Source organism: Monopterus albus, unplaced genomic scaffold (genome assembly GCF_001952655.1).
Source record: "Monopterus albus unplaced genomic scaffold, M_albus_1.0 scaffold130.1, whole genome shotgun sequence".
Classification (NCBI taxonomy): Eukaryota; Metazoa; Chordata; class Actinopteri; order Synbranchiformes; family Synbranchidae; genus Monopterus; species Monopterus albus.
The window spans coordinates 760,124-784,952 of record NW_018128010.1 but is presented as its reverse complement, the minus strand read 5'-3'; the positions used below and the strand labels follow the sequence as shown (position 1 = coordinate 784,952).

The 24,829-nt window shown below is 40.5% G+C and overlaps 1 protein-coding gene across 5 annotated transcripts in view; it reads left to right on the top strand.

Annotated features, from left to right (window-relative positions):
- The window catches only part of LOC109967493 (neurobeachin-like), a 193,426-nt gene that overhangs the window by 97,212 nt on the left and 71,385 nt on the right, over positions 1–24,829 (top strand). For all 5 annotated transcript variants that reach the window (XM_020613099.1, XM_020613098.1, XM_020613097.1 and 2 more), the window contains 5 exons: positions 7,063–7,124; positions 11,285–11,349; positions 13,204–13,312; positions 15,401–15,567; positions 24,236–24,360. In XM_020613099.1, coding sequence (XP_020468755.1) covers positions 7,063–7,124; positions 11,285–11,349; positions 13,204–13,312; positions 15,401–15,567; positions 24,236–24,360 — 528 coding nt within the window. The remainder of the gene's footprint in view (positions 1–7,062; positions 7,125–11,284; positions 11,350–13,203; positions 13,313–15,400; positions 15,568–24,235; positions 24,361–24,829) is intronic.

Below are 24,829 nucleotides of genomic sequence, written 5' to 3'. Positions count from 1 at the left end.
TAGTAGTCATGTTCCATGAACAGTACTTAAAGGTTTGTGCTGACTGGTTTAGTAGTGCACAGTGTTTTTGCAAGAGTGTTTGCAAAAGAGAGTATAGGGATACAGCTTCTGTCAAACTGAGGTGTGAAGTGATGACTTATGGCCCATGATGTCATCGGCTCCTCCTACTTTTCACACGTTGCTTCTGTCTAGAACAAAGACTTGTCCATTTTTATTGTTTTATGATCACAGTTGGGTATTACTTTCACTTTGACAGAAGGTTTTGACTGCTGATTTATGGTTAGGGTCAGCGGTATACCGGCTTCAGCGTATACCATGGTGAAAACTGACCATGCACATTTCCTTATTACTGGTACTGAAGAAAAAAAAAAGTGCAATGCATGCACACCTTTCTTCCTCGACTGCTTGTCAGACTTTGCAACAGGCAACACACGCAGACAAATGGCAGACAGAAGGAAGCTGATAGCCTATCAACAAGCTCCATCACCCGAAAAGGAAATTAAAAACTGCAGGATTACTTTGGATAGACTATAAATGAGCACCTTCAAGAACATTTATAACTTTAATCCCAAGCGTCTAACTGTCCGTCATAAAACGGAATAGTTTTTCACATTGTCTGTTTGTTCTCTAATCTCTGACTTACACTGATTGTGATCTGAACCCAGAAACACGCACGCACACAAACTGAGTGAGTGAAGTAACAGAGGTGATTGTTGTGGCTGCACTGTCGCACACTGCAACTGTTGTGATAACTGTTTAGGGCACTGTGATGGCATTTCTCACTATTGCCAGAAGCTTTACAAACCTTCAGTTGATTAATGGAGAAAATAATCATAATTTTAATCCCTAATGAAATTAATCAATAGCTGTACTTGGATACAAAATAGTTCAGCAGAGCTCCACCTCAACCAGCTACAACAGTTGAAAGCTGCTTTTACATCAGTGCTTAAGTGAAAGTAACACCTAAGTGCGAAATCCTTTCAAGTCTGTAATTACACACCATAAAACATTAAAAATTGACAAGTCTTTGATCTAGATGGAAGCGAAGTGTGAAAAGTAGGTGGGGCCGATGATGCAATGCATCATAAATCATCACTTCACACCTCAGCTTCACAGAAGCTGTATCTTTCTACTCTCTAGTGTGTGATCACTCTGTTGCACACCACTCCAAACACTAGTCTTATTTCCTGGTAAGTGTGGAGGCTCCCTGTGCCTTCCTCAGGCTTCAGGTTGGCAACACCTCAGAGTGCTTCTTGTGCCTAACCTCAGGGTCTCTGCCTGCATGTGAATGCACTGCCACTCTGTTTCTTAGGCTTGTTTTGGTTTGGCATTTGTCTGTGCATACAGTGCAGAATAAATGTGTGTGGCCTTCAGTCTCTTGATTTGCTGTTTGCACAAAGTTAAATGATATATCTGCCTTTTCTCACTGCCACTGCCAGTCTCTCTTTTTTTTTTTTTTTACTGTAAACTGAACCAATATTAGTTTCAGAGGTCTACGCAAAGAATGACAGCAGAGTGAAAGAATGTGCTCCTGTGACTTTATTAAAGTCTTTCCTGAAAGAAGTTGCCTGACAACATGTGTCCACTTTCCTGAGCATAGTTTATTTGTATACTGTTTATACTGCCAGTTACCTTAAGATGACTGCGTTTTTCCATTGTCAGTGTTTTAACTATGAAATATTTCAAATACGGTAGTTTATTTTATATTATATTGGCTTTGCTTGTTTATGTTATTATGCTGTTGGATCTCAAATTTGGGTATAGATTGAAAGAGTGGCCATTTTATTAGGTACACCTGTACAATTGCATGTGCTTCAGTGCAATACTTCTGCCTTAACATCTGTGTTTCTAAGCTCAAAATGTTTTTTTTTTTGTTTTTTTTTTTGGTGAAATTTTCTTAAATGTATAAATTCAATTTGGTTGGTTTATTATTGAGGTCATAATTAATGGACTGCAGTATATTCAGAGGTGTAGCTGGAGAGGACAAAAATTTAGAGATATCTCTGAATATAATCTAGTCCAGTAAAACCCTGTGGCTCAGGAGGTAGAGCGGGTCGTTTCCTAACCAAAGGATTAGCGGTTCGATTCCCGGCTTGTCCAGTCAACATGTCGAGGTGTCCTTGAGCAAGACACTGAACCCGCAGTTGCTCCTGGTGATGTCACCGGTGTGTGAGTGCTTGGGAGTGCGAATGGGTGAATGGCCGAATAATGTGAAAGCGCTTTGAGTGTGCTGTAAAAGCATAGAAAGGCGCTATACAAGTATAAGACCATTTACCATAACTATGACTTCAGTAATGAGCATATAGTTGAATTTATATACTTATGATTTCACCAAAAACTAAAATATTTTGATTTTCATAAATACTAATGTTAAAATGGAAGTGTTGCATTGAAGGGCATACAGTTGTACAAGTGTACCTAATAAAGTGGCCAGTGTGTGTAAGATATCAGGCTGTCTTAGTTTTAATTTAAGCTTTAAAAGTCATCAGTTATGTCAGACTTAATCACTATTAAGGAATTTTGTTCAATGAACATACAGTATAAATTGTTACGTCTTAAAATGTTTCCATTCCAGCCAGTAACATTCCACAAACAGGCAGTTTGTCTTCTGTACATCTTGCATGCACCATGCCATTATATGTATGTAGACCTGTGGGTGTGTCATGCACATGTGGCTGCGGCTGCGGCTACTCGCTAAAGCTCAGGGGAAAGAAATGAAAAATCAGGTAGCAAAGCCTTGACAAGTGTGAATATGTCTGTTACCCTTTCACTCAAAGTCTGTCAGCAGACTGACCAAGCTGACAAACCAGTGCTGAGCTGAGAGTGTAACCCCACAAACAAGGTCATAGATAGACAGCTTGGGCATCAGCACTCCTCACCAGACATGTTTAACCCTGTCTGGGTCTGTGAAAAGTACAACCTGACATGAATTAGAGCAGGTTTATCAGACAAAACAGATGCCCAAATTTAACTCATGACCTTTAGATATTTAACTTTATCGAGCCACTCCAGTCTGTACTAGATGCAGTGAGTGTGTTTGTCCAAATGGTTGAGCTGATTTTGCTGTTTCTTCCTGTCTTTCTTTTCTTCCTGACCCTCTTCAGGCTCACAGTTGAGATACTGTGCTGTAGTGCAAAGGCGCTCCATTTACCAGTAATTACCAGCCATCCATCACTCCTTAGATTGCTTGGGGTCGAGCCCTCCTGCGCCCCGTGTGCCCCTTTGCCTCACCCTGTTCCTTCACCCCCCCCACAGACATGTGGTCATTGTGGCAATTATGTTGAATTCATTCTGAGCTTTACACTTGGAGTTGGTGGGCAAGCTCTGTGTGTGAACACTGCTGCTGTTGTGATGCCTGCTGTCCTTTGAGTGGCCCAGCCTGCTGGCGCATTACCCCACAATGCCACATTCACCCTTGCCTTAACCCTGCCCTGTTTACAGGAAAGGCCTGGCAGGCCATGTTTAAACAGAATGTATTTAGTTTGTCTACGAGCACAAGGCCAGGGTCAGTTTGCTACCTGATTCCTGTGTCACACTGGACTGACTTATGGCTCAGTATGTCAGTGCTATAACAAGAGGTCAGCCATGACACTCTGTGTACAAGAGAAGGGTCACATCCTCTCAGAGTATTTACAATTGACTCCACTGGACACTCTCCCCCCATGAATAGAGACGGATGGAAACACAGCGGCCACAAGAAACATCCATCCTGTGTTAGGAATGTTTTGTGGGAACATATTCATTTTGTGCAGAAAATGTGGGTTTATAAACAATAACTTGATATTAATTCATTTGGATTTAATCTTAATTTTTTTTATTAGATTTTTAATATATTTAATTATTGTCACCGTTGGTCACTGTATTAAAAGACCTGTCATTATGGGCTCACAGGTTGTAGTCCTGTGTTTTGAATGTTGATACTGGAGCTGCAATTTCATGCAAAGTAAGGTATTGTTTAAAAATGTTACAAATTATATTGTGCTAACAGCAAAGGATGTATACTATTGTATTATATTATAGATGCTGTGCTGTAAAGTGCACAACTCATGTTTTTCTTCTAAAAACATGCTACTTAAAAATTTGGATTAAGAATATTTTGTGCTTGCCTCTGATTGACACAATGTCTCTATGAGACAATGGCAGCTGTGAGGCTCAGAGTTCTACTTCTGCCCCCCTATAATGAGTCCTAGAGGGCTGCCTTTGTCCCTTCACTAATGACTCTACCTTTTTAATAGTTCTTGCCAAGTGCAACAGAAGGAGCTGGAGGTGCAGAATACAACACAAGTTGCAGCCATTGTTTCTGCAAATGAGCTTTTCACACCTGCCCTTGTTTCATTAGAGAGTTGTCTGCTTATGTGGCTCACTGTCTGCAGAATGGAGATGAGGGAAGAAGCTGTCAATGCCTATGTTCACCTCTGTGAGTGTGTATGCATGTGTGAAGGTGTGTGCATGTGTGTTTAGGGGGGTATTCACATATGTACTGTATGTGTGCATCTGTTCTACACCCACCTATTCTGTGTAGATGCATATTATTATTATGCATAGAGGAGCTACTCTAAAAGGCTGAAAAAAAATCAGTGTTTGGCTAACGACCTGTCGTCAGTGTGGTGGAACCTACAGAACATCACCGGTTACAGGAAACCATCCCCCACTGCTGTGGAGAACCATCATTTGGCAGATGAACTGAATGTGTTTTACTGCAGGTTTGAGAAGCAGAACTCCACACCCCTCACCCACCTCACCTCAGACCCAGCAGCTGCTCCCCCCACCCAACCCCACCTCTGAATATCTGTGAAAAGCATGTGCGTAGTTTTTTTAAAAATCAAAAGAACAGAGACACCAGGCCCAGACGGTGTGACCCCCTCCGGCCCAAAAACCTGTCCTGATCAGCTGGCCCCCATCTTCACACAGATCTTCAATAGATCACTGGAGCTTTGTGAAGTCTCATCCTGCTTCAGCTACTCCACCCCCTGCAGTTTGCCTCCCAGGCAGTTCGGTCAGTGGATGATGCAGGCAACATGGCACCGCATTACATCCTCGACTCCCCAGGGACCTATGCACCGGCCGTCTTTGTGGACTTCAGCTCGCCAGTCAACACCATCATCCTCCACTCCAAACTGACCTAGCTTACTATGCCTGCCCCCACCTGTCAGTGGATCACCAGCTTTCTGACAGGCAGGAAGCAGCAGATGAGGCTGGGGAGAATCACGTCCAGCACCCAGACAATCAGCAAAGGCGCCCACCAGGGATGTGCTGTTTTCCCTCTACACCAGCGACTGCACCCTAATACCTAACCTCACTGTAAAGATCCTGAAGTTTGCAGATGACACAACAGTCATCATTCTCATCCAAGATGATGATGGGTCAGCTCACAAACAGGAAGTTGAACAGCTGGCCCTGTTGTGCAGTCGCAACCACCTGGAGCTGAATACACTGAAAACAGTGGAAATGACAATGGACTTTAGGAAGAGCACCCCCCAACCCTTCTCCCCCTCACCATACTCAGAAGCACCATATCAGTGGTAGAGTCCTTCAAGTTCCTGGTCTCCATTGTCTCCCAGGACCTGAGGTGGATGTCCAACATCAGCACCATCACCAAGAACTCAGAGGACATACTTCCTGCATCAGCTCAGGAAGTTCAACCTGCCCCAGGAACCGCTGATTCAGTTCTACAGAGGAATCACTGAGTCCAATCTCTGAACTTGCATTACTGTCTGGTTTGGCTCAGCAACCAAACAGGACAGGAACAGACTCCAGTGGACAGTCTGGACTTCAGAAAAGATCATCAGTGCCAGCCTTTTTTCTGTGGCAGACCTGTACATCTCACAGGTTAAAAGGAGAAGATTTGTGCAGACAACTCACATCCTGGACACAAACTGTTTGAATTCCTTCCCTCTGGATGGTGCTACAGGTCACTGTACACCAAAACAACCACATACAAGGACAGTTTATCCCCCCGGGCCATCACTCTGATAAACATTTAATGCATGTTTTTATGTATAAAAAGATACACCATAGTGCAATAACTTATATATGTAACAGCTGTACATAAAATAGCTAATTTTTTAACTTATTTAGAAGTAGATGGTTGTTTTTTTAACTTTTTTTTTCTGTTTTATTTGGTGCACATCAGTGCCATTGAGCTGGAGTCACATTTCTTATATTTAACATACGTGGCATAAACATAAGTTTATGATTGAGTGATTTTTACAATTTCATGACAAGCTAATTGTGAGTGCCGATTAGGGGACTTGCAGGTTTGCCAGGTATATTATACAGTAGTTTTGTTCAGATGCAATGCTGTATGTCTGTGGTGCACTCTATACTGTAAGTATGATAAAATAACTACAGGTTATATCCACAGATATTCTGTGCCGAGTACTCACTATGTCTACCAGCCTTCATGGTTAATATCTGTTGTTAGGTATTTTTAGTCAGATAGATATTGGTTAGATACTTTATGTATTAGAAATGTTTAGTGAAGATAGGATGTCTAGTTAGACTGTTAAATGCTTAGTCATGCTTATGAGTTTCTACAGGGTACATCTGGTCAAGGATAACTAGAGAGAAGAGTTGATGACTGTCAGCAGACAGGGTGTTTAATATTATTATTATGACGTGTATAACTGTAGCCTTAGCCATAATATGTTCTTATGTTTAAGTCACGACATGTTACTAGAAGTCTGTGAGAATGTTTTTAGCTACACACCACTTAATCAACAGACACACACACATTGATTTGCTTCATGTTTTGACTACTGCTATGACCAGCTGCAAAGCTGGCACCAGAGACGTCTCGGTTGACGTTTCTGTGTAGTATGGGGCTAGCCCAACCGAAGGGATATAATGTATAGGCCTGGTTTGGTTCAGGGTCTTTCATCTGCCTGCGTGCAGTTTGGAGGTGCAAGATGCCTGAGCGTGTAATGTTAATTTTACTTGTGATCCTTTGAATAAATCAGCCCTGTTTTGAAGTTACTTGGACTGTCTCGTCTCTCAGAGTTAGCAATGGTAACAAGAACCAAAGACCAACACTGTTCTGTCCATCTGCTTTGTCCCCCACAGGTCTAGTATGTATGAAGTCAAGCACCTCAGTGGTGGAGCTTGTCATGCTACTTTGTTCTCAGGTGAGTTTTCTTTCTCTTCCTCTTCACAAGCCTTTTCCCCACTCTCTCTGTTTTTCCTTGTGTAGTATGCCTTTCTCTCTTATGCATCTATTAATAACATATTTTCTGTCAACAGTATGTGGAGATCATTTGGGAGGTGGTTTCACCTCTCGTTAAATAGAAATGAATACATTTCAAAATCTGAAAAATTGGATATGGTCAGTGCAGTCATCCATTTCATTCACGTCTAGTGAACTTTTTTCAAGATATACAAATGGATGGAGTCTTTATCTTGTCAAAACTGCAGATGTTTTGCAAATGTATACATGTATGATCAATCCATGGTTAATTTATAAGGGCGCTGTCTAATATCTTAAGTTGTTTAGTTTCTGCTGGTTGCTTTGCTTATTAGAGTATTGTTTTTGTAAAATGTTCTGTGAATGAATCGTCCAAACCTAGTGTGACAACATGCAGCCTCCTATAGGTCTCTGAGAATCCAGTGACTTCGTCACTACACCCCAGAGCTTTAATCCCCAGGCTTCCTTTAGCGAATGAGTCCCACCTTACGTAATGCTGTTAGTGACTGATCACCTCTAAGCATGACCCTCTGAAACTCTTGTTAAGCCCTTGTTTTAAAGACGGTCAAAGCCCTGATGTAGCAGTTAGAACAGGAGATATTTAACATACCTTCTGTCAGCCCATCAGTCTTCTGTCGGGAGCCCATAAGGAAGCCATTACTTGGTGCCTCTCTGTGAATCCAGACAGCAGGGCCAGAGCCTTGAGGAGGTGAATTGTCACTCTGTGGGCTCCATGGTATCTGCAGTCCAAAGCTTTCTTCAGCAGGGAGTTTAGCCTCTGTTATATGGAGGCCATTATTCAGGGGCTTTCCTCAAAGAAAAAAAAAACAAAAACATAAATGGCAGAGCCAGCATTGAGTTATTGTTGCTCTTTTGAAGGTTTTTGACTTGCTTCTTTTTGCGTTGCTTGACTGTGGAGCAGTTGCTTTTCCCAGTTCTAGGATTTATTGTAGATGAGAGCATCAGCATGCTGTTAAGAGTCCATCCCCCCTTTACACAGATACCATTACTTCAGCTCCAGAGGTTCCTGCCATTAGGGGCTCTAGGGATGAAACCCAGGCTGAGATATCGATCAGAGAGTGAGACCTTAAAAATGGACCATAGGGTTTGGTGTCCTGTTACTAAAAGAGATGAGCCATTGCTTTATATCCTAATACTGCACATTCAGTAATGAATCCTGTTATGTTTCCAGCTGATATGATTTTAAAAATTGGTACTGTGATGGTGAATAATGTTTAATCAGTGTCTTTGATGCTACTTCTTTTTGGTGATAAAGCTGATCTCTACAGAGCTTTTTATCTTGATAAAATATAATATTTGGTACCAATATATTTGGTACCACGTAATATCACATATAAAGCACAACACGTCTTGTTAAATGAATGGCGGGTTATGGCTGACATCACTATAAAATGCCAACGCAACGTATCCTTCACATAGTTCAACATTAATGTTTTAAGACAGCAAGGAGGGCACTTAGCTGACCTTTAGACCCTCTCTGTTTTGTGACTTGTCAGTTCTATGAATAAATTAGTGCCTTTTCTTATTTATGCATACTAATCACAGCGATCATCGTGTAGCCAGCCACGCCTGCAGACACTGTGTGTTGCTCCTCAGCTTGGACAGCTGAATGAAAAGGTCAAGCAGCTCTGTTTCTTGTAACAGCTTAAACATAAGGGGGGGGGGAAAGCACCTCTTTTTTTTTAAACAGCTAAAAAAAAGGGGGGGGGGGGATCTAGGATGGAGCCACAGAGATTTAGTGATTGAAGGCCTCCAGATGTGGAGACTATAACAGAGCAAAGCAGAGTAGATAAAAGCAAAGGCTCCCTCACACTGACAGGTTGGATTGAGACACCGCAAATACTGCTGCCCTGCTAAATTTCAAGAAGATGAAAGTGGGAGGAGTGAAAATCTTCTCAAGGCCAGCAAACTGTTCTCTGGAATCAGAGTTGAAGGATTTGAGGTCCAGAAAAAGGTGGTGGGGTTTTAAAAGATAGATGGAAGAATGGTACCATTGCACCAAGTGAACCTACAGCATGATCAGTGACTGTGTTGAAGATTTCACCAGCTCTTAACCATTGTGGAGTTTTTTTTCTTAGCCACTTTGTGTGGTTTCTTACACACGCGTACTGTATTTTTCAGCTTCAGTGCTCTCATTAGCATTGTTTCCAGCTGTAGCAGGCAGATGTGTTCAGCAAAAAAAAGCATCTTGTTGAAGGACTTTTGTCAAGTCACCTGAAACATATCCACTACCAGCAATGGTAGTGTTGGCCATGCCTGCTGGATATGTAAGTAGGCAACTGTTGGCTTACAAGTTAGTCATAACAATATGGGGTGACAGTATCTCAAGGCTACTTTTCGGTTCGTTTTGGTGCTTCTGTCCCCAAAAGGCCAAAAACTCAGTGCAGCTTTATATCCCATCATATCATATTCAAACACATGAACACATTTCCAATGGCCAGAACTGCTGCACTTGGGTCATGGTCTGCATTTACATCAAGGATCGCATCTTTTTTGTTTTTTTCCAAGGAGATGCACATCAGGTTTAATTCCCTTCAAATGGGCAGCAGAGGATTTTTTTTTTAATATTTGCAATCAAAAGCAGCCTCTTGTGGGAGCTCTGTTCTCCAGTAAACCAGACATGAAAAAAGAGAGCCTCTGAAGTGCTATTTGAGCTGTCAACAGCCATACTTCAGACAAGATAGCAAATTTGACTAGTTCACGCTGTACCTCCACTGACCTGCTGCCATTTTCCTGACCTTACCCAAGTGTCACATCTGCCTTGATTTCCGTATTTATTTTTGTCACGTGAGCATGGTGCAAGTGGAACCTCAGAAGACTGGCTGTACTTGATCCCTGTCCAAATCAAAAACAGCTTATTCGAGGCAGATACTGTAGCAGAGGAAGGGGGTCACAGGGAACATTTGGAGACCAGATGCTCAGCAGTTTGTCAGCACCATCTCGCTGACTTAACGCATCGTAGGGTTAGACTGTGTATTCTTGCGTGAACCGGTATGTGTCAAGCAAGACAAGTGTGTACAAAAACACATGCCCATACATTATAATGTCAATGTCAGTTATTCTAGTATTGTACACAGAAAATGCTACTTACTTTGTCTAAGCATTGGCATTAAACAAGTAGTGTATACCACTGTTTTGCATGTATGATGACAGATTATATAGCCCCATATATTAATTCATTTTGCAAATAACATTTATTGACTGCACATTTAAAATGAATAGTCGCGTTCTAAGGTTCCTAATGATTGTGAGCAGCCTTGAGTTGCATACATAAGTAGTATGAAACCTTTTCCTTTCATTTTGTTCTGTTTTCCCCCCCTTTTGAGCTGTGTCCTCTTTCTCTTCCATTTGCACCTCAGTGAAGGTACCGGAAAGCTGAATTTCCCACAGTGAAAGGCGTGCTCTCAAACTGCCTTTTAATCATTTCCAGAGCATGTTGTGAGACAGCAAGTGCTGGCACTCTAGCCCACAGCTCGGATCCCTTCCAGGCGCACACTGCAGGGCTCAGTGAGCCTGCTCAGTAATCTGTCACTGTAAGGGACAGAGGAAATGGCTGTATTTAAGTGAGAGGATACAGTTTCATCCCACAATTACGTCTCTCCTGTGTTTACAGATGTTTCACAGGGGAAGAAAGGATTGTCACACATGTGGTGCAGAATTCCAGCTTTTCATAGCCATAACATTTTCTCAAAGAATGATCTAAATGCATTTTGTTACCAACTTGAATTACAAGCTATGAAATGTAATCTACAATACAGTTGCAATATGCAATTTAGATGGTGATTTATTTATTTATTTTTTGTTCATGCATTTCTGAAAGACCTTTTTGCATATTGGATCAAGGAGTATTTTGATACTTGCGGTGTGCTTCGCTGAGTAAACAGCGTTTTTGAATGTTAACTTTTAGCTTTACTGCTTTTTTTTGTCTCTTTTGTCTGTTTTTGGTCAGGGAGGGGGTAAACTGGCCATATTGACATGATATTTCTTTTTTTTTAAAATCTTGACTCCACATCTAATGTCTGGACGTAATTAAAGTATATTGTGCTTTTTCATAGTTACAGATGGCAAACTTTTTTGTTTCAGGAGTGGCAGAACTCCATTCAGAAGAACGCTGGACTGGCCTTCATCGAGCTAATCAACGAAGGAAGGTAATTTATTTTGGACTAAATGGACGGGTGTACTGTAGATTAGCTCTAAACCTCTTGCCCCTGTTGACTGCTCTATTGGGGGTCAGGGTAAATAAGATTGTGGTGACTGGATGAAGTAAGAATATCAACACTAGAGCACAGTCAGCCAAATGTCTTACTAACCTGTCTCGGCCTGCTGTATATATCAGTGTCTCCGTTTTGTGTTTTGTCTCCCTTCCTCTTCCTCTCCTCTCTGGGTGTGGCCAGGGCCAGTTTAGGGTTTTCTATAGAGCAGATCAGGGACAGCTCATCCTCTTTGCCCATATGCTGACCCATCTGGCCAAGCCTTCTCTATGCCCAGGCTCTTGCCTCAGCCTAGCCAGGCTCCTCTGAGTCCCCTGCTGGCCCCCGAACAAAGAACTTCAGTCAGTAGGGCCACACGGCGCTGTCCAGGGTTCTGCTGACAGATATATAATTTCCCAGTCTTACTCAAGTCTCTGCACACCTGCTCTACTTACTGTAACTAGACAGACCTAGGGGTAGCCAGAGTCTGGTAAATTTGTTGGCTTTACAAGGCATGGCTGACACAGACGTTATATCAGCTTTATGTGCAACAACACAAACAGTGGTTAGGTTGTCCCTCTGTTTCATGATGCCAGTATCAAACACATTAAAAATGCCATGATTAATGCTCTGTAGTTACTCAAAAGTAAAGGGAGCACTTTACTATTACCACTGCTTCTCTCTAGTACGACTTTGTAATCCATCATCCATGTAAGAGGACTGCCCCTGGTTTCCATGCTGATACAGTACAGACAAATACATGCTGTGGTATTATTTTCACCATACAGCTCCGTTAAGACGGTGTCTTTACGCCTCAAAAGTATCAGCTACAGATGTCACGATGTTTACTTTTAAGATAAAGGCATAATAAATGGTGCTTTGAGGAACTCTGCATAAACTCATCTTAAACACACTCTGTTAACAGATGAACACAGTAAATTTACAGTTTAACATTAAACTTTCATTAGACTTTTCAGCTGGGATGGTCCAGTAGCAGTCTATTCCATTTCCAGTGTGAAAACTTGTACTGTTGATTGTTTCCTAAATATGGAATATTAACACAGAAGTGTGATAGAGAGCATGCATACCTTTTTTTCCATCCTCAAATACAACTTGTCAGCTTGCTTTCTCATCTATTCTTGGTTACAAAACAAAGCTTGGCATCATCAGCGTCTTTCTTTGAACAGTGAACGTCTGTCTTTTAATGAGTGCTTGTCAACAGTTAAAGAGGCAGTCGCAGCTGATGAATGCAGCTTCAGGATGATTGCCTCTCTTTGGGACAGGAGGAAAATTACAATCTGTATCAAGCACTAGAGGGGAACAGGGGCTTCTTTAATTAAAACAAAGCTAGCCTAATGGTGTGTAAAATGACATGTAATCTACACACAATAGCCAGGGTGTTTTCAATTATTAAAGATATTGGAATTTAAATCTGAATGTGAGAAGTTGTGCATGACCAGACTCAGTAAAAAAAAGGTGCTATGTTGATGTTCTGGTCAGTGGGAAGGGATGCTCAGTCAACCAGCAGTGTGTCAGACAGGCTTCAACGCTCTAATTACGCTCCATTCCATCTTTAATGCTACAGAGGGATATGTCACTGACCTTCAGCATTGCAACATAACACAGACAAATGATGCTGTTTACTAGTTTTCTCATTTAACATGCAGAATGTGGCACCACCCTGACAAGCTGTATTTACAACACCCCTGCTTATTTTTAGGATCTTCATTACAACAGCTAATTTTAGCTAATGAAAGTATGTATATGAAAATGTAAAGTCTGCTGCATTTAGCTTTCTCTGCACTGTTAAAGGTTGCTCTGCCATGCCATGAAGGACCACATAGTTCGGGTTGCTAATGAGGCTGAATTCATCCTGAACAGACAGAGAGCGGAGGACGTCCACAAACATGCAGAGTTTGAGGTATAGCATGTGCCATCCTTTGTTTCTCTTGAAATGATTGGTAAAGTTGGGTACAGAGGCAAAGTATTGATAAAATATTGTACAAAGGTACGAAATGATTGGTAAAGTTGGGTACAGAGTCAAAGGTATATGTTCAACAGTGAACAGGACTAATGCACATCACTGGTTCTCCATCTTCAAATTTTGCCATCTAATGTGATTAATCTTTTTTTTTTCTCCATTATTTTCCAGTGTAATCATCTCAAAACAAATCCCGTTAGTAGCAAAGAGCCATTGAACTGCTCAGTAATCGTGTACTCATGGGTATTTATTCCTCACTCCTACAGTTCTTATAAAGAAATTTCATTAGTGGTAGCAAAGGGATATGCCAGCAATATTAATTTAGGATTTTGACATGAGCCTTTGTGGACCAACTCTGGGGATAACCTCTGAGTTTGTATCAAGTCCACCCACATCAAACCATTGCTGCTTCAGACATGAAAGGAAAAGCTAACAAGGTTTAAGCAATGCATGAACATTGATTTTTTTTAATTAAATTTATTTTTGCTATTGTGAGTATTAAGCTTTTTATTTTCTTCTACATGTTTGTATAGATATCTAAAGAAAAATAATGGCTCTTGCATTTTTCAGGGCAAGCACGAGTATTTGTGGTATTTAAATAGGAAGAAATCTTAACGTATTAAACTAGTTTTTGGTAGTTGTAGAGCATCAGAAGACGTACGGGTGTGCGTTTGGATGTGTGTGCGTGATCATACAAACACACACTTCTGCCACCTCTGTTAGCAGCTTGTACATGTGAGGAGTGATGAGTTTCTTATCTTGGAAAAGCAGCCATCCTCAAACAGCTGCTTGATATACAGTTCTAGAGGATCCTTGACCTGCTAGATAAACTGGAAGAGACGGCTAGATATGCAATGTCAGGAGAAGGGGGAAGTGTACCTGGCCCCATCCGTTCTGTCTGCCAACTCGCGACAGCATGCACTTTTCATCTAGGTCTGACGGTACTTTATTACCCACTCTCCAAGATTGAAGATTCAGAACGCAGATAAGACATTTTTACAATTAAGTTGGTGTCAGGGTGAAGCGTCATATGCTTTAAAGTGATAAATAACATTTGATATTTGTCACACTACCACGTGGTAATGTGGGGTGACAAGCAGAGATTGAGTTATCTGCCTTATGAAGAATATGTTGAAGTATAGTATCTGACAGAATTCAAATTTGAAGCAGGAAATTCAATTAACTTCCAGCTTCTGTTAGCAAATTAGATTTTGAATATTAGCAAGAGTTCCCCCAGGGTGGCACAGTAAGACAATCTTGTTTTAGCAGCAAAGATGGAGTCAAATTTGCTCCTCTAGATTATTTTAGCCACCTGGAACACTGGAGAGTTGTTCTGACATCTGGAAACTGATTTAACACCAATATGGTATTTTTTCACATTTTGGGGAATTAATTTTTAAGTAAGTTATTTTTTTTTTTTATCATCCTGGCACTTAGATATTCCTCAGTATTTAATAAAACTTTATTTGGATTATTGTACCATTGGTACTTTGGAAGTTACAGAATGCACAGTGTTCTCATTTTGTAAAATGGCTGTTTATTTACATTTTATACCGTTCCTTTATCCGGTGACAATAAGATATGACTGCATTGTAGCTTTGTAAACCTTGATAGAATACTGTATATTCTGTGTGGATCTATTAGAGCATTTCCCCTGTCCTCTAATGGTCCCATCTTTTGCTACGTAGCAGAGAGCCTCATCTGTCCACAGTTAGGGAATGGGACACCGTCATGTGCTCGCCGTGATTTACTACATTCCTCCAAGGGTGCAGAAATACATCTTTCAGCTGTCCACTAATATCTTTATGCACTGAAGTGTGTTGAATAAAGCCATAACATTCTACAGTGTGACAAATGCTCCATTAGAGGGTGTACATTATTCTGGCTTTATTCAACTAAAACGTTCTCAAATGCTATTATTATAGTGTTAGACATCACATTTGGCAGTACATACTGTACCTAAAGTCATAAATATATAATGAGGCTCACATTGGGTTTTTTTCTCCTTTTTTAAAAATCTCAAATTAGTCCAACTGCGCCCAATATGCTGCTGACAGAAGAGAAGAAGAGAAGATGTGTGACCACCTGATCAGTGCTGCTAAACACAGAGACCATGTGACAGCAAACCAATTAAAGCAGAAGATTGTCAACATCCTCACCAACAAGCATGGTGCCTGGGGGACACTGGCCCAGAGGTAAGCCCTTACACTGGGACATATAAAGAACCTGTTCGGACCAACACGGGCCACGTTAAGTCTTGAACATGAGCCGTAGCTGCTCCATGTTAGGTCCAACCTCGCAGACAAAAGTTACCTGGTCACAAAACTCTGCAGTGATAGGACTGGACCACCAGTTAATGTAATTTTCCCAGGATCCGTTAGGGTCAGTGATCGGGTCAGCAAACGCAATTACAGTGTGAAGTGGCTTAATCCCCTGGAGGCAGCTGATTGGCTAGTCATCCGACATACTGGGGTGGAAGAAGGGGGTTGGAGTGTTTCTGCAGTGTTGTCCAGGCATTCATTGACCCTCTCAGTAACACAGCCCAGCACCTGGTGGTAGTTGCAGACTTCCCCGTGGGCCCTGTTAAAATAACCTCTGGCTCTCCTGCTTTACTTTCCACCTCTTGCCTTCACTGACATGGTCCCACAGAAATAGAGTGGAAGTTAGTTATATCAGACTAACAGAAGTATTACAACAATCTGTTGTAAGAATGGACAATTTGACCATTCATCTTTTGTTACGGATGCATATGCAGTTGTTATAAAGACCAAAGCATCAATCAGTTGCCACTTACAAGTGAAGCAATAGTGGGGTTTGTTTTAAGAGTAATTTATGTAAAAAAAAATAATTACTCTAACTTGATGTAGGTCAGATGCAGAAATTTACAGTAAAAGAATAGATCTTCATCCAAACATCCTTTGTTAACGTTGCTGTCAGCTGTCATCTATAAGACCAAGCACTTGAGGAAAATGTGTATACAACCCACCAGCACTGATTTGCCAAACCAAATTTAGCCTTTTTGCTCAAACAGTAATTTTGGTTTTGTTAATAATTACCTTTTATTTCTTATTTATTTTCATTCAAAATAGCAGATGTTATAAGCAGCTACATTTTTTTTATGGTTTCTTGGAAAACAATGCACTGTGCTACTTCATCATATGACTTGCATCATTTTGTGTTCATTCATTTCTTGTGATTAATTTCAGAACTACTACAGAGAAACGGAACATGTACAAGCATTGTTTTTAGAATTACAGCAATATTTTGGCTGTCCCTGAGAGGGTTACAGTACTCACTACAGATATTCATAAAACTGACTGAGCCTTAGCAACCCATGACAAAATCTGTTGGATTGAATTCTGAGCTTTTGTTCAAATATTTATGGAGCCCTTCTCAGAGGCATAGCATTTGCATTGAAACAAAAGGTTATTGAGCGTGGGTGCATTGTAAATGATATCGCAAAACTTCCAACAAATTCAAATTTAATGGTAACCTGCTGGTGAAGAAAAATGATGCAATATGCTCACAAGCTTGAGGCAGTGTTGCAGTTCAGCAGCTTAGTCTTATTCAATGCTACATTAACTTTCCCATTTATGCTGCTCTTGTAAAATATAAAGCCCTCAAGCATCTTGAGGTAGCTGCCTGTTATGTGCGTGCGTGCATGCGTGTGTGCGTGAGAGAGAAAGAGAGATAGTTGTTAATGTTTGTTTTTCCACACACAGAAATTACTTTTGCTTTTTGCTTTAAGTTGTGCGCAGAGACATGCCAAAGGATATTTATTTTCTGTGGAGAATATACCATAAATATAATTATTCTTAAGCAGGCAGGAGACAGAACCTATTATACCTTAGATATAACCACTTGATCTATCATTAGATGCATCCATTTCTCCTGAATTACAGACATCTGCGCGTTATCTGTGTCGACCACTCCGTTTTGAGCTGTTGTGCTCTTTGTAACAAACTGTGTAAGAAATTATGCAGCACATACAACAACAGCTGGCAACAAGGAAATAATCTGTGCAAGGCTTGAAAGCAGCTGCTCTGCAGTCATGCAATCTCAGTGAAGAATAAGCAGATCAGACCCTATGCTTGCTTGATGATGAATGTCCCCCTGTATAGAGTCAGCGTAGGAAAATCAATACACCTCAAATTGAAACAGTATAGAGTAGTATTGATCTGCTGTGCTAAATCAAAATGAGGAGGCTTTGATACATCTCTCCAAGACAGCTCCCTGCCCAGTAATGACACACTATCAATTTTAGCTTTACACTGATAAATCAAGTTGAAAATTGGATGTCAGAGTTTGTTCCAGGGAGAGAGTGATTTTCTCTGCCCTCTGGTCCCCTCTGCTGTTGACCTCCAGACCCTGCCAGTGGATTATAAAGTTTAGGCTCATCTAAAGTGAAAGTAGGTGTCAAGGCAAGGCTGATGAATTTATTGAAAAAGAATGTCCACCACTTTTGTAGCAAAGCACCACCTTACTGTGACAGTACTATAATTCTTTCTCATTCTGCAGCTCTCTCACACTGCAAGGAACTTCTGAAGAGCAAATTAAGCAACAGCTGTTTCACTCAACAAAAGTCTGTCACACGTCCCATCATTTAAAATATACTGTTAGTTACATAGAGTAGCAGCAAGTTTACAAACCACCTTATTATTTTTTAGTCAAAAGTGATTATTTACTATATTTTTAAAATGTAGAGGTATCCTTTAACTGATTTTTGCATCCTAGAAACTCTTCATACTGCATCTACAGACAATAACATTATTGTATGTGTAGGTGATAGTCATACACAGATACCCAAACCTACACACTTTTTTAACTTTAGTCAGTCTCCTTCGTGTCTACCAGTCATTTGCCAGCACTCCTCAGGTACTAATTGTTTTGACACACCAGCCAAACAGAAATGTAGAAGGAGCTGAAGGAGGTAAACCTCCCTTTGTTCCCATCCGGACGTCCATGTTCACATCAACATCATCAGTGACAGCTGGCTCCCACAGCAGACCTTAACCTTACCTGACTAGTCTATTGATTGTCAACATTTCTTTTGTATAATTACTTTTTTGTAGCAGAGGAGAGAAAGGAAAATGGCGGCATATATTGATCTGTGGCGAGGCAGTGAAACAACCGTTTCCCTTGACTAAGAGTGAGTTTCATCTCTCACACGTGATGAATGGTAACAATCTGCCCGTGGATAATAACTTTGTGATGGAATGAACCTTTTTGCTCACGATGTGCTCTGACTATTTGGTTTCGCCTGAAAGGGTTATCAATTCTAATAGAAGTCCACAAGCACAAGGGGGGGGCCACACCTTCAGAGGGCTTTATAGCCTCAGAGGGTTTGAGGTCTGATGACCCTTCTGAGGCAGGAAGGAAAGGCCAAGGTCTCTGGCCTGATAGTATAAACAAAAATCACTCTGGCAGTTTACCAGAACTAGTTAAAAAAATATTGTTTTTGTTGTTATACCTTCTTCTTGGCTTTCTGTATAAATGCTAACATTCTGTGATCAATGTATTTGGTTAAAGACTTGCTTCTGTGTAAAATTAGTGAGAAAGTATATTATAGTAGAAGGTGTGTAAGCCTAGAAATCATTTATAAAATAAATGTTCCTCTACAGTAAGTGCCCGTTTTTTTTTTTTTTTTTTAAGACTTGAGAGGTTTCTGTTCTGCCTTCTTTAGTCCACGTTCTAGAAAGGGTTCCACACAATGCAACCCCATTTACAGGTAGATAATGTCCAGTCTTTGACTGTGTTTTCAGTAAAACATGATGCCTTTTTGTTCTTGCAAGCTAATATTCTCTCTACTTGCTCTTGACCTAGACCAGGCTCTGTTCCCTTGGGGCACTTTTAACCTTGCACACTGTGCTAATTATCTCTGGAAAAAGGCCCATTCACACAATCATCAATTTCACTGGGTGTTGAAATTGAGCTGGGCATCGCCTCACTGTGCCCCATTTCCGATGAAAGATGGGGATCCACAAAACTGTTGATCCAGGGGAGTTCACCTGCAGTACAGTGTGGCTCCTCGTCCTTCGTCTGATTGCGTATGTCTGTCTTTATTACACCACATGACCTGGAGTTAATCTTGTTTCTGGTGTGTTTTTTTCCCCCTTTGTCTTTGTCCCATACCCATTTCTCATTGTGTATATTATCTGTTTCTCTGTCTACAAAAGAAAAGTCGTATCCAATTAGTTGTAGCATTTGGATCTTAGCTTGGTATCCTTATGCTTGCAACAGTGTTGAGTGTAGTGATGTTAAGAAATGGTGAAAATAAATAGCAGAAAGTCTTGTGTACTATTTGTGGCACTGTGTGGTAATCTGATCATGATGTTAGCCATGCAGTCACTTAACACTTGACATTGAAAAGACACATCAAACTTGATGTATTTTTATAGAGGAAATCGCTGTGTATTCTTTTCATAGTTTGTAGGTTACTTTGAAAGCAGTGAGAATTGCTCATCACCATATGGTTGACAGTCACCACTTTATGATGCACATACCTAGAAGAATGTGGTGTAAAAATACTTACCAAAAAATAAAGTGGTTGACAGATAATATTTTCACATTTTCTCACATTGGCTTTTAGTGTCTGCTGGCTGCCTTATGGTTTTCATGACTTTAGAAATCCCTGTTTTTTTAGCTCTCCATATCTGGTTATCATTTTAATGGCATATGGTACAAGAATTTTCTCAATAATTCTGTTTGGGCTGGTATATGTTAGGTTGTTTACCAGTGAACAATGCATTTTGTTTTGGTTAATCAAGTTTTTAGTCCACTTTTTTATCACTGCTTTTAAGACGCTGCAGGCATAATTCAAAATCTTCATGCATGGACCTTGTAACTCATAGTCAGACCCTGTTAAGACAACAAGAAACTAAAGAAAAGGCTGCTTGTCCTTAGAGTCACATTAAAAACTGACATGTTCTGTGTCTGAGTGTGTGTGTGATGGAAACCAGTCACTGCGCCTTTGAATAGAATTGTCACTGATTACTGGTATTTATTATAATTACCCTCTACTGATGTCACCAATGGCTGCATTTAAAAAGAGTATAATGGTGTTTTATTGAATCAGCATGTCCCTGCCCTTCCTCTCGACGGCCTCACACAAATCTCTTCTCAGCATAAATAGAATAAAATAGACAGCTTTTACCATGAGATCCTCATCCGTCTGAAATCCAGCGGTGCATGTTTGAATGGGCCATTCTAGTTTAAGTAACTTAAAAAAGATGAAGTTAATTATTGTTTTGGACAGCAGATTCCTGTAATCAGTTATATTACAGTGATTCTATCTTAATTGTGGGGGTTTTATTTCATTAAGCCTCTGCACCGGCAACAGCCACGGCTGGAGGCATGTTTTCAGGTTATCCTCCTTCCATATGTACGTCTGTACGATTTTTATGAAAGTGATATCACAGAAACATTTTGAGGGAGTTTCCACTGGGCTCAAAGATGAACTGATTAGATTTTGGTGGTCAAAGATCTGTGACCTCACTTCTGTGTCATACTTGTGAATTTGACTGGTTGGCAGAGGCATACAACCGTGAAGTGGAACTTCTAGTTTTCAAATATGAAATTACAAGGCAATTGCATGAATTTCAGTGAGTAGGGAGCATTGTCAGAAAGCCGATCTACAACTTGTGTTTTTTATTGGCATTTCATTTATGTGGGCTGAGGGTAGGACAGTATTTTTTCAGTGATAGACAATACAGGCTTCAAAGAAGCATCTTGAACCTAGTAAAAGCATGGGTTTTCCTCGCAAAGGCTGAAGTACAACTTTTTTCTCAAGCACCTATATGAGGAAGCGACAGAGGGTCTTTGCTGTAGCACTAAGACTATATCAGCCCTCACTTGTCAGCTGTCGAAGTATCTCTCTTTTCTTGAACGATGTGTCGAAGTATTTCTTTTTTCTTGAATGATGTTATAGTTTCTATTAAAACTGTTATCATTCTTTTCTTTTTCTTTTCGTTCCCGTCTTATTTTGAATTATGCCTGTTAGATTTCTCATTTCTTTTACAAACAAAACAAACTCCCCGTAGACTGCGGTGTTCGATCTGGCACCTCAAAAAAATTCCCAACACTGGCTCCTTGAGGAAAGATGTGCTTTAAATATCTATTTTAAAGGGAAGACAATAGACAATAGTCCTCTTACACAGTTATCCTACTGCACTTAGCAAGTCTGAAAGCATCCATAAATAATGGCGCTCCTGTTTCCTACAGGTTATCAGTGCTTGAAAATTAAAATGCAGTTTGAGATCCATTTGGGTGATTGATGGGTGATGGGACTAATAAATTTTGCCAGGTTCTAGGAGGCTGGTTCACGGACATTCTTTATGGTTGTCATGAAGCCAGACACATTTAATGTGGAAAATAAGAAGGTCTTGAGCCAACTCTGGTTAATAAAGGATTTTCTTGAATGGACAGTTTGTTGTTGTTACACATAATACAGACAGCTAGCTTTCTATTAAGCAGGAATTGTGTTTTATCACCGATACTGAAAATTTATTGTCTGCAGCCATGAAAAATTTAGGGATCAGGCCCAGTTGTTAGTTATTGCAGTACATTAAATGGCAAAAGTGTGTTCATGTGTTTGCCAAGTACAAGTGTTGCTATGTGGTTTTGAGTCTCTAATGAATGATGACATAGATTTTGACAAAACATTACATTTCTTGCTTGTTCATCATTCCCCAGCATGCTTTCATGACATGGGTGTGGTGTTTGGTGTCTCGGCACCACCTCAAAAAATGCCTTGTGCGAGAGCTCTGTAGCACCCAGCTGTAGATCGCCTCACAAGTTCAATCCTTCTGTGCACTGTGTAGACCACCCCCAGAGGAGGTTTGTTCAGCATGGCACTTTGGCATGAATCCAAATCCAGTCTAGCACTGACCACATAGTCTAGAATATCACAGGTCCTATTCAAACTGTAAAACACCACTTTTGGATCGAAAACATCTGCACAGGACAAAATCAAAGTGTTTGCTAGTCATTACCAGTCATTATTACATGAGGTTTGTTGTGCATTTGATTGCTGTTCAAAACAAATGAAGATATTGTGGATTAAACTAAAGTTGCACTGACATGGCCAAACAAAAAGGATGCTCCAAAGTGGCAGCTTTATCCCCCACTGGCATCTGCTGTCTGTTTGCACTAAGAATTAGGAGACGTAATCTTCAGCAGTAATCGGCCAGTTGCCTTTAGTGGATTTACATTTTTCACACTGTGTAATCTTGCCTTTACAGTATCATTTACGTGGGTTTCTCCTTTCCACCCACTGACATCTCTCTTTTCCTCAGTTAAGCTATGGAGGAGACTGACAGAGGACAAGCTCAAGGCGCTCAGTCTTGCTTTGCATACAGTGGCTCATGATACTTTGTGCACACAACACACACACACACACAAACATGCTCAATTTTGATTGATACTTAACTGAAGCTGAGCTCTTGTTGCTGTCAGAGCCCAGCTAAGTCTCCTGAGCCTCTTGATTTCTGACATTTGTAGATATTATATTCATGGAGCAAGGAGGCTGTATTTTGTGATATGATCCCATGTAACACTTTAATCTGTTCAGACTGCTTCAGTATTGTGGCAGGGAAGGGGGCAAAAACCATACAATGAAACAGACAACTGCCTGCCAAGATCTTATGTATCCTGCACGCGCAGAAAAATTTATACTTTGATTTGGACTCACCATATTAACGTCATCTTTGGAGCCCTGGGTGTTTCTACTATTTTACTTTCTTTAATATAGAAGTAAAGGCAGCCTTTTAGATAAGAGAATAAAGGGTTTGTTATACTGCAGCATTTACCTCATGTTTCTTTAATAAATAGCAATAATATTGTATATATGAGTTAGGTTTTGTGGATATTTGAGGGTTCACTCCTGTCTACACACACTGAAGTTGCTGAAGTTCAACAAAATGAAATAAAATGACGGCATTTTTCTTCAAATTTGGCTTAAAATTAGTTTAACCTCATGGCAGGCTGATATAACCATTACCTTTCTGTCAACTGCACCAATTATTTAAATTATCACTAATTTTTATGTATTACTCCTTCCTATTAAGGATAAATTAAAGCAAGACTTTTTTTTTTGCTGCATTTCCCTCTAAAGAAACATAAAGACCTTGAAATAGCTCCAGCTAGTGCACAAGCAGCACTTAGTAACCTAATGCTAGTCCTGGTACTTAATGGTTTGCATTAGCTGCAAGCAATAAAATTATCCCAGGTCCTCACTAATGTTGGAATAATCATTCACAGAGATGGTTACCACATGCTGGAACTGTTTTCTTCTTTTTCTCCTTTTTTTACGGCCCTAATTCGCTGTTATTAATAATGAATAAAAATGCAATTTTCTGTCGGCTTGCTCCGGGGCTCTGGGCATCATTTCAATGAATATTTCAGCACATTATTTTAATCATGCTTCCACATATGCAGGGAGAAGGCTTGTTTTATAGGCTCATGCCTCAACCGCCCCAAGACCCCTATCATTAAACCCCACGCTGTCTGCGTTGAGGTTTCTACCTTTGATTTACAAGACTTGTTAAAAACATTGTAAAAAGGAAGCAAGCTGCGCCATTTATACTTGTAATTTGATGCTGTATTTGTTAATGGGAGTGCCTGTGATTTATGTGTGCAGCGGCTGCTGCTGCTCCCTGCTGTTCTGATGCTATAGGCTTTAGCAGTGCTAACATTACTGGGCCTCTGCAGAGTATGCCACCAGTCAGCCTAACAAATCGGCTATCTGTGACCTGATTTTTTTCACTAGGATGGCTTCCCCTGATAAGGAGGTGGCTGCTGTAATTAGAACCTCACTGAGGGGTGTGTGCGCTGTCTGAACTGCCTGTCTTTTTGTCTCTGTCATAGACAGCTGCATGACTTCTGGCGTCTGGACTACTGGGAAGATGACTTGCGACGGAGGCGTAGATTTGTCAGAAACCCATTTGGCTCCACCCACTTAGATGTCTCATGCAAGTCACTACAGGAGTATGGTGAGTTTATCATTTCTTTACATTTTTTAAACCCATCAGAATTAGGGAGCTAAAGAATCAAGGATCTTTACCCCATACAAAATGTAAGACAGCAATGTTTAAAGCATTATTAGGAAAAAAGCTAAGATAATTATGAGTCCTATGAATTGAACATGACATTTTTCTTTTTTTTAATTTCAGTCACAACACATACACAAGAACAACTTAGAGCTTTCTCTTTATTTCTTTCTTCTCTTTTGTCTTCCTTGAAATGTTTCTTATTGACCCAGGCACTCTAATGCTGCCCACCACCTTGTGTCACTTTTGCCTTAGGTCATGCAACGCTGACTTTTAAAGGAGAGCAGCTCAGTACTATTAAATGTGTTTTGCCTGCTCGTAATTCAGTAGCAGAGAAAATGTATTAATGGCACAGAAATTAACGATGTACTCTAAACACCTTTTTAAAATCTTTATACAAAATAGAAAGCAG